This window comes from Mytilus californianus, unplaced genomic scaffold (genome assembly GCF_021869535.1).
Source record: "Mytilus californianus isolate M0D057914Y unplaced genomic scaffold, xbMytCali1.0.p SCAF_12, whole genome shotgun sequence".
Classification (NCBI taxonomy): Eukaryota; Metazoa; Mollusca; class Bivalvia; order Mytilida; family Mytilidae; genus Mytilus; species Mytilus californianus.
Genome location: NW_026262604.1, coordinates 48395851 through 48408184, shown reverse-complemented (window position 1 = coordinate 48408184; position 12334 = coordinate 48395851). Strand labels below are relative to the sequence as shown.

The 12334-nt window shown below is 32.4% G+C and overlaps 1 protein-coding gene across 2 annotated transcripts in view; it reads right to left on the bottom strand.

Moving 5' to 3' along the window:
- Positions 1-725: 725 nt before the first annotated feature.
- LOC127721938 (tropomodulin-2-like) overlaps positions 726-12334 on the bottom strand; it is a 34220-nt gene continuing 22611 nt past the window's right edge. For both annotated transcript variants that reach the window (XM_052228785.1, XM_052228786.1), the window contains exons 11-12: positions 3098-4430; positions 726-2478 (exon numbers count right to left, since the gene is read on the bottom strand). In XM_052228785.1, coding sequence (XP_052084745.1) covers positions 4402-4430 — 29 coding nt within the window. In that variant the 3' untranslated portion in view covers positions 726-2478; positions 3098-4401. The remainder of the gene's footprint in view (positions 2479-3097; positions 4431-12334) is intronic.

Sequence of the window (12334 nt, the reverse complement as noted above, 5' to 3'; positions counted from 1 at the left end):
TCCTGACTTGGGATATATAGAATATGGCGGGTTTACACTAGTATAACCTTATAAAGGGACATAACTCAGGAACGGTGAAAGTGACTCTACCAAGTTTTTAACTTGATCTGAGTTTTTATTGTAATAAGCATTGTGTATTAGTTTCATAACATTTGGTTGAGGCTCACTTAGAAAACAGAAACCAAAAATTCAGCAATTTTTCCATTTGTAAGGGGCATAACTCTAGAACAGTAATAGTGATGCCTGATTTGTTGTAATAAGCATTCCTTCTTTATGATTCATAACATTTGGTTGAGGCAAACTTAAGTTAGAGAACAGAAACCAATTTCGGGATGTATGGATGGACGTACAGACGGACAAGGGTAAAACTTAATGCCCCCTCTGCCACGGCAGGATTTGAAAAAACACAAACCCCACCAAAAACCAGGGGTTATTCAGGTGCTCCTGAAGGGTAAGCATATCCTGCTACTGGTTTCCTGGGGTTATATATTAATATTCTATGTCCTTTAGGAAATTTGGTGTCATGATAGACCTTGGATTGTCTCTGTTAGATTTATTCATTACTTTTCTTGACTCCACACGATTTAGTGTTTGACATATCAAATAGACATTTGTCTTTTCTTGAAGACAGAATGTTGTCCTCTAGATCATCTTTCCTTTCCTTTTGTATTGCAGGGTAGGTATGACCCATTCAACATTTAAAATAAACAATAAACACAATGATATAGTTCTTTTTAACTTTTATTTTTCTAGGGATTTAACTAAATTATATTATAGATAAAAAATCTAAAACATTCCTCAACTAAAATAAAATCAATTAAATATGTTCAAATATGACATAATATAAAATGAAACATGGAAAAATAATAAATACACCTTATACATGAATAATAACTTTGTCTTTACTCTTTTGAGACTGTATGTCAGGTTATTGTCACCTGAATGTAGATTTCTCTTATTCCTCTAAGGAAAAATAAATTCAGCATTGAAGTAGTTTAATGAAAACTGACATTACTTGTACTATTGCTAACTTTTAAAACAAGTCCTTTAATGAAAAATTAAATTATTTTTGATATTACTTAGTTTTTATAGCCTAATTTAAATCAAGATTAATTTAACACCAAAAACAAATTTATCATTTACTCTCTGTCTTTTTACCATTTTCTCTGTTATCTATATAATATTTATAGATATTTCAAGCTGCACAGTGCATAGACAATCAATGCAGTAAAGGTTAGATTGTCATAGAACTTTGTGATTAAAATACCTATTAATTTTTTTTCTCACAAAACTTACTTTACAAACAATTAAAAAATGACAAACAACAAAAACAGGATATTTTAGCATATCTGATAGTACAAATAACATATTTGACAACATCTATCAGCATTTACATCTTGTAAAAAAGAGATTCATGTCATATACATTTTCATAGCAAGTATATTCAGTATAAGCTAAGCATACTTGTATTTCCGATCCAAGAATTAGAATATAGTATAGCATATAATATTGTGTATCTACTTTTTATATAAAAAGCAAGCAATGCACAAATTGGCTTTCGTACCAATAAACATTAATTTTCAATATACCATTAGTAGGCATGCACGACATTTCTCTGTGTCCACTTTTTAGTTTATTCAGTGGTGGCAAATACATTTTATCATGAAGGATACAATTTTCAATTTCTTGCATTAAATGGGAAACAAATGTGCTATGTTGGTAACTCATAAAATTTGAAGACTAGACTAGAAAATAAAACCTGACAATACACAATTACTAAATGCCTTTACAAAATAGATTCATAAGAAGATCAGAGGACACTCTTCTTCTTATCACATTTCTTCAGCAAGATATTCTGCCTCATTTACAATTGGCATTGGCTGGTCAAGGAGAGTTCCACGGTTTGGAACCCCCTTTTATATATATTTTTTAAATCCATTAAAAAGCAACAAAAATTAGACTGAATGCTCCATTTCTAGGTGGAAATCTCCCCTACAACAAAATCTTGATCTACACCAATTAAAGTGCCTTCCACCAAATAGTCCCAAAAACAAGCACTTGTGGAACAGCACATGAAATAATAGTTATACAACCATGATGATATCACACTGTTATCTAGTAAATTAATTAACAAAAAATAACCATGTATTTTACAATGCAGATTTACCATCATACAGTCAACATTTCATCATAAATATCCAATTAATTAAATAAAATTGAAAGCTTATATCGAAAATATATCTAAATTTATAAGCACTGCAACTAATAATTTATACAATTCTCCATTTTTAGAATCTTTAGGATTATGGGTAATTGGATTTTTTTTACTCCAAAATGAATTAAAATAATACTATTGGTTGTTCAAAACAGTATTAAACATGACCAATCAAATCCTTTTTGAAAAACATTAGATTATAAAATGGTGAATTGAAATACAAACACAGAGTACAACCTGTGAGAGACAATTTTCCAATTCTGCTTAAGGTAGATGGGGTGTCTAAATTATAATCCATAGAACTTTTTAATAATTTGCCAAAATGTAGTTTATATCATGCTTTTTAAAAAAAAAATAATAAAAAGAATGGGTCACAGGGCTTTTTTTCACGCTACAGGTTGTGCAAAATTGACAGATTTTGTATAGATTATGCATGGAAAACCCAATTTTCTGCCATAAAACGAAAACTACACCATAGAATTTTGAGATAAAATATGAGAAGATAGCTCTAATAGTATGCTTTCAGATAAGAAAAAGAAAAAATGGGGTCACGGGACCCGTTTTCTTGCTTCATAATAAAATAGGTAAATTCCTAACACATTCTATTGTAAAAGTAACTTTATCTGAATTATCTGCCCTTACATTTGAGTTGCCTCCCCTTATGTGGCAAAGTTGGAAAAAATAGAATCAAACAAAAGTATTCTGTTTTTTTTGTAAAAAGCAACCATAAATATGATAAAATATGTCATTTTCTATATTTAAATGAAAATTCTTACACATGAATTACCTACTACTCTCAAAATTTGCACCTTTTATTAAAGATCTAGACCGATTGTTTTCTGGTATTTCAAAATCCAAGATGGAGGAAGACACCCTATCTACCTTAATATAAATTATTTGAAATTTGGAATACATTAATATTTATACTGTTACATTCACTTAATATAAATATCTACAACAGCAATGTTGCAATACAAAATAATAATTCAGCAGTAGCATAAATAACAAGCTTATTGCAAAATATTACTTTTATATATTATATTAAAACTGTTCTTACTCTGAAACATTGCTTTAACAAGTGTAATAACACTCAGCACTGATGCCCATAACTCAAAGATATAAATAAACATGAAATGTTGTACATACAGCCTCTATTTAAGCTTTTCTGTTAGTTTTGTTGCCAGCAAAATAAGTGTATATAAAAATATCTTAACTATCTAAGGTATAATCTGCTTTTTGTGCACTGTAACTTTTTTTTTGGGTGGGAGTTAATATTTCATTATTGTTTTCTCATTTTTCCTATGTGATGCAGAATATTCCAATTCCTTAGACCAAAGTCCCTTTGCAGAAAAGTTTCTGGATTTGCATCAAAATACAAACTTTATTTATGCTAATACAGGTGATAATGGTTCAGCAATCCATGCTTTTCATCTAACATATCCATAATTTTTATAAATAAAAACAACAAAAATAATACAATTCAACAAAATAATCTTGCTTTTTTTTGGGACTGACAAATAAAGTGGCCAAGAAACATATCATCACGTTAGAATGGTCTTTTAGTGAGGTATATTTGCCGATGGCAAGGTGGATATATAATATCTTTAGCACAAACTAAATTATACAAAAATGTTGGTAGTATATAAAACGACTGGCATCAAAGAACACTAAATGAAACATGTTTATAAAGGCCATAATGTATTAATCTTGTCAATGTTGCTCCCATTTACTCATAGGACTATTTTACATGAAAATTTTATGTGACTGTCTCAAGTACAAGTATAAACAAGTCTTTTTCTCAATAATGTAAGCATTACTTATAAACATTTTGAATACATATAAAATTTTCAACATCTACCAAAATTTCACATATAAGAAAATATCTGCAGCTGTTTTGTTTTCTATCTTTTTGCATTTTTGGAAATAAGTATAGTTCCCCTATGCCAAGTCCTACAGCTGGGATACCAATCAACATTATAATACACTACGGTCTGGAAAATAATGGAGAAATATTGCAACTATTCTTAATTTAAATGAATGTCTACATATAGCCGAGACAATGATAGCAGGCAATTGAGTGTTGAACAAATTCCTAGGCATAGCTGTGATGATGATGTGTACCATGAGCCTAAGGCTTGGACGTACATTTATAATAAAAACACTAAAGTTTGTAAAAACATGTGACACTATGACTTTCCAACTCTTTTCTTCCTCACTGAAATAAAGAATGGCACATTATTACCTAACAAGTTATAATATGTATAAATACTGTTAAATGGTTTATGTTCTCACCAATTAAATTTCATGATGTCAAAGGCAACATATTCAGGAGGATTTTATTATCCTGTTTTTCTTGTCTTAAATTCTCATTTGCCTTAAAGATAAAATGGGGAATATTTTCATGATTCAATCTTAAGGTAGATAGGGTGTCTTCCTCCATCTTGGATTTTGAAATACAAGAAAACAATCGGTGTAGATCTTTAATAAAAAGTGCAAATTTTGAGAGTAGTAGGTAATTCATGTGTAAGAATTTTCATTTCAATATAGAAAATGACCTATTTTATCATATTTATGGTTGTATTCTATAAAAAAAAAAGAATACTTTTGTTTGATTCTATTTTTTCCAACTTTGCCACATAAGGGGAGGCAACTCAAATGTAAGGGCAGATAATTCAGATAAAGTTACTTTTACAATAGAATGTGTTAGGAATTTATTTATTTTATTATGTAGCAAGAAAACGGGTCCCGTGACCCCGTTTTTTCTTTTTCTTATCTGAAAGCATACTAGTAGAGCTATCTTCTCATATTTTATCTCAAAATTCTATGGTGTAGTTTTCGTTTTATGGCAGAAAATTGGGTTTTCCATGCATAATCTATACAAAATCTGTCAATTTTGCACAACCTGTAGCGTGAAAATAAGCCCTGTGACCCATTCTTTTTATTATTTTTTTTTAAAAAGCATGATATAAACTACATTTTGGCAAATTATTAAAAAATTCTATGGATTATAATTTAGACACCCCATCTACCTTAAATGCAAAATGGGCAATACTAAACTCCACATAAAAATTTTTTTAGTAGTTGTAAATGTACAGTCATTAAACTATATGATTCATATTTTTTAAATTCTAAAACAAACAAGATGTATTGTGAGCTGTTGCTGAAATCTGATAAGAAAAAAAACAACAAAATGTTCATACATGATCATTATGTGTAAGAATATATCAGCATTCCATAAACAGGAAGTTGAACTTGCTCACATGAACCTTAAGACCAAATTCTGGAACAGGGAAAAGTATGATGAAAATATAAAGGGATGGTAGGACAATTTGACAGAGTTAAAACAGTATACCCCCACTTCATATGAAACAGGGTTATGATTACTGATAACTTATAAATAAACAAATGCAACATGTGTACCTGATAATAAAATTGATTGATTGGTGTTTAATGCCACTTTCAGCACTTTTGTGCTATTTTGTGGCAATGAGTTTTTTTATTGGTGGAGGAAGCCGGAGTGCCTGGAGGGAATCACCAACCTCTGGTAGGAAAACTGACAATCCTAGTCAATTAAGATAGGAGTCGAGCGCACCTGCCACATACAGGATTCGAAACTCACAACATCAGTGTTGACAGGTTGGTGATACAGTAGAGCGACTACTTAGACCACTCGGACACCAAAGCCCCCATGATAATAGATAAAACAAGTCAAGCCATATACTGAATTAATGTAACTTCATTTACAGTTTTTATCTCAATTTTAGTCAACATCCTCTTCCTCTTTCCCCAATTAGAGCTGTTTTCTTAATGCTTGTAGTTTAAAGGTTTGGTTTGCTTGCTTGCTTTGTTTGTATGAATGTTTTCTCAAGCATTGTTATTAAGACTAACATCTGCAATCAATAGATAGGCGGGGCATACATTATACTCAATAACATTTAAGTATAATGTATATGTTGTGTACAAATTGTAATGTTGTACAAATTATAATTTGCAGGGCTCACGCTAGCAGGCGACTGGGGCGACAAAGTCGCTTTCCCATCCGTCACTTCGCTTTGCCCGACCGTCAAAAGCGAAATCTTGTCACCCTGTTGTTCACGATACTCGCTTTCAGTCGCTTTCGTCATCGGCAATATTCAACATTTACCAAGTCGATGAAACAGCAATTTTTCATTTGAAAGTAAAGAAATTCAAAGACATAAACGATTTGTTTTCTTTAGAAAAGAGGTTACAGCATTGATTTTAAAGTTGGTTGCATGTTATTTTCGTAAAAACAATTTTTTTATGATTTCTGGTATTTGTTACTCGAGAGCGTACATCAAATCATTCTAACTTTCGGCAAAATAAGCTTGTTACTTCATTAGAACATGATGAAATTTGCCTGAAATAAATTGGTTATCCTTATATTGCATTAATAAAATGCTCCGCAGGGCGCAGCTTGATACGACCGCAGAGGTCAAACCCTGAACAGTTGGGGCAAGTATGGACACAACATTCAAGCTTGATACAGCTCTGAATTTGGATTGTGATTAAATATTTGACACAGCATAGGTTTCTGACACAGAATGAATGTGGTCCAAGAACTTAAAAATTTTAAATTGGACATTCACCTATTATGGTCCAATATCCAAAATCTAAATACATGGTTAGATTCAGCATATCAAAGAACCCCAAGAATTCAATTTTTGATGAAATCAAACAAAGTTTAATTTTGGACCCTTTTGACCTCAATGTGGAAAAAGTTGATAACGGGGCCCAAAAATCTAAATACATGGTTAGATTCAGCATATCAAAGAACCCCATATATTCAATTTTTGTTGAAATCAAACAAAGTTTAATTTGGGACCCCGATTTGGACCAACTTGAAAACTGGGCCCATAATCAAAAATCTAAATACATGTTTAGATTCAGCATATCAAAGAACCCTAAAAATTCAATTTTTGTTAAAATCAAACTAAGTTTAATTTTGGACCCTTTGGACCTTAATGTAGACCAATTTGAAAACGGAACCAAAAATTAAGAATCTAAATACACGGTTAGATTCGGCATTTATCAAAGAACCCCAATAATTCAATTTTTGATGAAATCAAACAAAGTTTAATTTTGGACCCTTTGGACCTCAATGTGGACCAATTTAAAAACGGGGCCCAAAATCCAAAAACTTAATACACGGTTAGATTCAGCATATTAAAGAACCCCAATAATTCAAGAATAAAACACCATTGAAATTGATCAATTGAAATCAAACAAAGTTTAATTTGGGACCCCGATTTGGACCAACTTGAAACCTGGGCCCATAATCAAAAATCTAAATACATGTTTAGATTCAGCATATCAAAGAACCCTAAAAATTCAATTTTTGTTAAAATCAAACTAAGTTTAATTTTGGACCCTTTGGACCTTAATGTAGACCAATTTGAAAACGGAACCAAAAATTAAGAATCTAAATACACGGTTAGATTCGGCATATCAAAGAACCCCAATAATTCAATTTTTTGATGAAATCAAACAAAGTTAAATTTTGGAAATAAGCAATTTATACGAAGTATCTTCTTTTGCACAATACTGTGCAATTGAATATTTCTTGCTATTGCGCAATACTGTACAATTGACAATTTCTTGCTATTGCGCAATATTGTGCCATTGGATATTTCTTGCTATTGCGCAATACTGTGCAATTGAAGATTTCTTGCTATTGCGCAATACTGTGCAATTGAAGATTTCTTGCTATTGTGCAATACTGTGCAATTGAAAATTTCTTGCTATTGCACAATACTTATTATATAATAATTTACACATCCTGTTTGGTGTGTATCTCCTACCATATCATTATTATTTGCTTTTAAATATAAATCAGAAATAACCAACTTAAAATGGAAAATTTTAAAAGAAAATAAAATGCTCTGCAGGGCGCAGCTTGATACGACCGCAGAGGTCGAACCCTGAACAGTTGGGGCAAGTATGGACACAACATTCAAGCTTGATACAGCTCTGAATTTGGATTGTGATTAAATATTTGACACAGCATAGGTTTCTGACACAGAATGAATGTGGTCTAAGAACTTAAAAATTTTCAATTGGACATTCACCTAATATGGTCCAATATCCAAAATCTAAATACATGGTTAGATTCAGCATATCAAAGAACCCCAAGAATTCAATTTTTGATGAAATCAAACAAAGTTTAATTTTGGACCCTTTTGACCTCAATGTGGACAAAGTTGATAATGGGGACCAAAAATCAAAAATCCAAATACATGGTTAAATTCAGCATATCAAAGAACCCCATATATTCAATTTTTGTTGAAATCAAACAAAGTTTAATTTTGGATCCCGATTTGGACCAACTTGAAAACTGGGCCCATAATCAAAAATCTAAATACATGTTTAGATTCAGCATATCAAAGAACCCTAAAAATTCAATTTTTGTTAAAATCAAACTAAGTTTAATTTTGGACCCTTTGGACCTTAATGTAGACCAATTTGAAAACGGAACCAAAAATTAAGAATCTAAATACACGGTTAGATTCGGCATATCAAAGAACCCCAATAATTCAACTTTTTGATGAAATCAAACAAAGTTAAATTTTGGACCCTTTGGACCTCAATGTGGACCAATTTAAAAACGGGGCCCAAAATCCAAAAACTTAATACACAGTTAGATTCAGCATATTAAAGAACCCCAAGAATTCAAGAATAAAACCCCATTGAAATTGATCAAGAAATAAGCAATTTATACGAAGTATCTTCTTTTGCACAATACTGTGCAATTGAATATTTCTTGCTATTGCGCAATACTGTACAATTGACAATTTCTTGCTATTGCGCAATATTGTGCTATTGGATATTTCTTGCTATTGCGCAATACTGTGCAATTGAAGATTTCTTGCTATTGCGCAATACTGTGCAATTGAAGATTTCTTGCTATTGTGCAATACTGTGCAATTGAAAATTTCTTGCTATTGCACAATACTTATTATATAATAATTTACACATCCTGTTTGGTGTGTATCTCCTACCATATCATTATTATTTGCTTTTAAATATTAATCAGAAATAACCAACTTAAAATGGAAAATTTTAAAAGAAAAAAAAAAGGAAAAAAAGAAAAAAAAAGTAAAAAAAAATCCCCCCTCCCAAATTTTTTGAACCCCCTTATGATTCATCACCCCCAAACTCAATCCCAGCCTTCCCTTTGTGGTATGGTACCTTGCAGTACAATTTCAGAGAGATCCATACACTTGAACACAAGTTATTGTCTGGAAACTAGAAAAATGCTTATTTTTGGCCCCTTTTTGGCCCCCAATTCCTAAACGTTTCGGGCAATTACCCCCAAACTCAATTCCAGCTTTCCCTTTGTGATATGGAACCTTGTAGTACAATTTCAGAAATATCCAAACACTTACACACAAGTTATTGTCATGAAACTAGAAAAATGCTTGTTTTTTGCCCCTTTTTTGGCCCCTAATTCCTAAAATTTTGAGGCAATTACCCCCAAAATCAATTACAGCCTTTCCTTTGTGATATGGAACCTTGTGGTACAATGTCAGAGAGATCCATACACTTACACACAAGTTATTGTCTGGAAGTTACAAAAATGCTTATTTTTGGCCCCTTTTTGGCCCTTAATTCCTTATCTGTTGGTACCATAACCCCCAAAATCAATCCCAACCTTCCTTTCGTGGTATTGAACCTTATGGTAAAATTTCATGGAGATCCATTCACTTAAACTAAAGTTAGAGTGCGAAAACCAATGTGTCTTCGGACGACGCCAGACGACGACGACGACGACGACGCCAACGTCATACCAATATACGACCAAAAATTTTTTTTATTTTTGCGGTCGTATAAAAAGCTTCACATTGTGTCATGCTGCTGATATTTTACAAATCTATATGTAGATAAAATGCTCCGCAGGGCGCAGCTTGATACGACCGCAGAGGTCGAACCCTGAACAGTTGGGGCAAGTATGGACACAACATTCAAGCTTGATACAGCTCTGAATTTGGATTGTGATTAAATATTTGACACAGCATAGGTTTCTGACACAGAATGAATGTGGTCTAAGAACTTAAAAATTTTAAATTGGACATTCACCTATTATGGTCCAATATCCAAAATCTAAATACATGGTTAGATTCAGCATATCAAAGAACCCCAAGAATTCAATTTTTGATCAATCAAACAAAGTTTAATTTTGGACCCTTTTGACCTCAATGTGGACAAAGTTGATAACGGGGCCCAAAAATCTAAATACATGGTTAGATTCAGCATATCAAAGAACCCCATATATTCAATTTTTGTTGAAATCAAACAAAGTTTAATTTTGGACCCCGATTTGGACCAACTTGAAAACTGGGCCCATAATCAAAAATCTAAATACATGTTTAGATTCAGCATATCAAAGAACACTAAAAATTCAATTTTTGTTCAAATCAAACAAAGTTTAATTTTGGACCCTTTGGACCTTAATGTAGACCAATTTGAAAACGGAACCAAAAATTAAGAATCTAAATACACGGTTAGATTCGGCATATCAAAGAACCCCAATAATTCAATTTTTGATGAAATCAAACAAAGTTAAATTTTGGACCCTTTGGACCTCAATGTGGACCAATTCAAAAACGGGGCCCAAAATCCAAAAACTTAATACACGGTTATATTCAGCATATTAAAGAACCCCAAGAATTCAAGAATAAAACCCCATTGAAATTGATCAAGAAATAAGCAATTTATACGAAGTATCTTCTTTTGCACAATACTGTGCAATTGAATATTTCTTGCTATTGCGCAATACTGTACAATTGACAATTTCTTGCTATTGTGCAATATTGTGCTATTGGATATTTCTTGCTATTGCGCAATACTGTGCAATTGAAGATTTCTTGCTATTGCGCAATACTGTGCAATTGAAGATTTCTTGCTATTGTGCAATACTGTGCAATTGAAAATTTCTTGCTATTGCACAATACTTATTATATAAAAACTTACACATCCTGTTTGGTGTGTATCTCCTACCATATCATTATTATTTGCTTTTAAATATAAATCAGAAATAACCAACTTAAAATGGAAAATTTTAAAAGAAAAAAAAAAGGAAAAAAAGAAAAAAAAAGAAAAGAAAAAAATCCCCCCCCAAATTTTTTGAACCCCCTTATGATTCATCACCCCCAAACTCAATCCCAGCCTTCCCTTTGTGGTATGGTACCTTGCAATACAATTTCAGAGAGATCCATACACTTGAACACAAGTTATTGTCTTGAAACTAGAAAAATGCTTATTTTTTGCCCCTTTTTGGCCCCCAATTCCTAAACCTTTCAGGCAATTACCCCCGAACTCAATTCCAGCTTTCCCTTTGTGATATGGAACCTTGTAGTACAATTTCAGAAATATCCAAACACTTACACACAAGTTATTGTCATGAAACTAGAAAAATGCTTGTTTTTTGCCCCTTTTTTGGCCCCTAATTCCTAAAATTTTGAGGCAATTACCCCCAAAATCAATTACAGCCTTCCCTTTGTGATATGGAACCTTGTGGTACAATGTCAGAGAGATCCATACACTTACACACAAGTTATTGTCTGAAAGTTACAAAAATGCTTATTTTTGGCCCCTTTTTGGCCCCTAATTCCTTAACTGTCGGTACCATAACCCCCAAAATCAATCCCAACCTTCCTTTTGTGGTATTGAACCTTATGTTAAAATTTCATGGAGATCCATTCACTTAAACTTAAGTTAGAGTGCGAAAACCAATGTGTCTTCGGACGACGCCGGATGACGCCAGACGACGACGACGACGACGACGACGACGCCAACGTCATACCAATATACAACCAAAAAATTTTTAATTTTTGCAGTCGTATAAAAAAAGGAAAACAAGAAAAAAAAATCCCCCCCCCCCCCCAAATTTTTTGAACCCCCTTATGATTCATCACCCCTAAACTCAATCCAAGCCTTCCCTTTGTGGTATGGTACCTTGCAGTACAATTTCAGAGAGATCCATACACTTGAACACAAGTTATTGTCTGGAAACTAGAAAAATGCTTATTTTTGGCCCCTTTTTGGCCCCCAATTCCTAAACGTTTCGGGCAATTACCCCCAAACTCAATTCCAGCTTTCCCT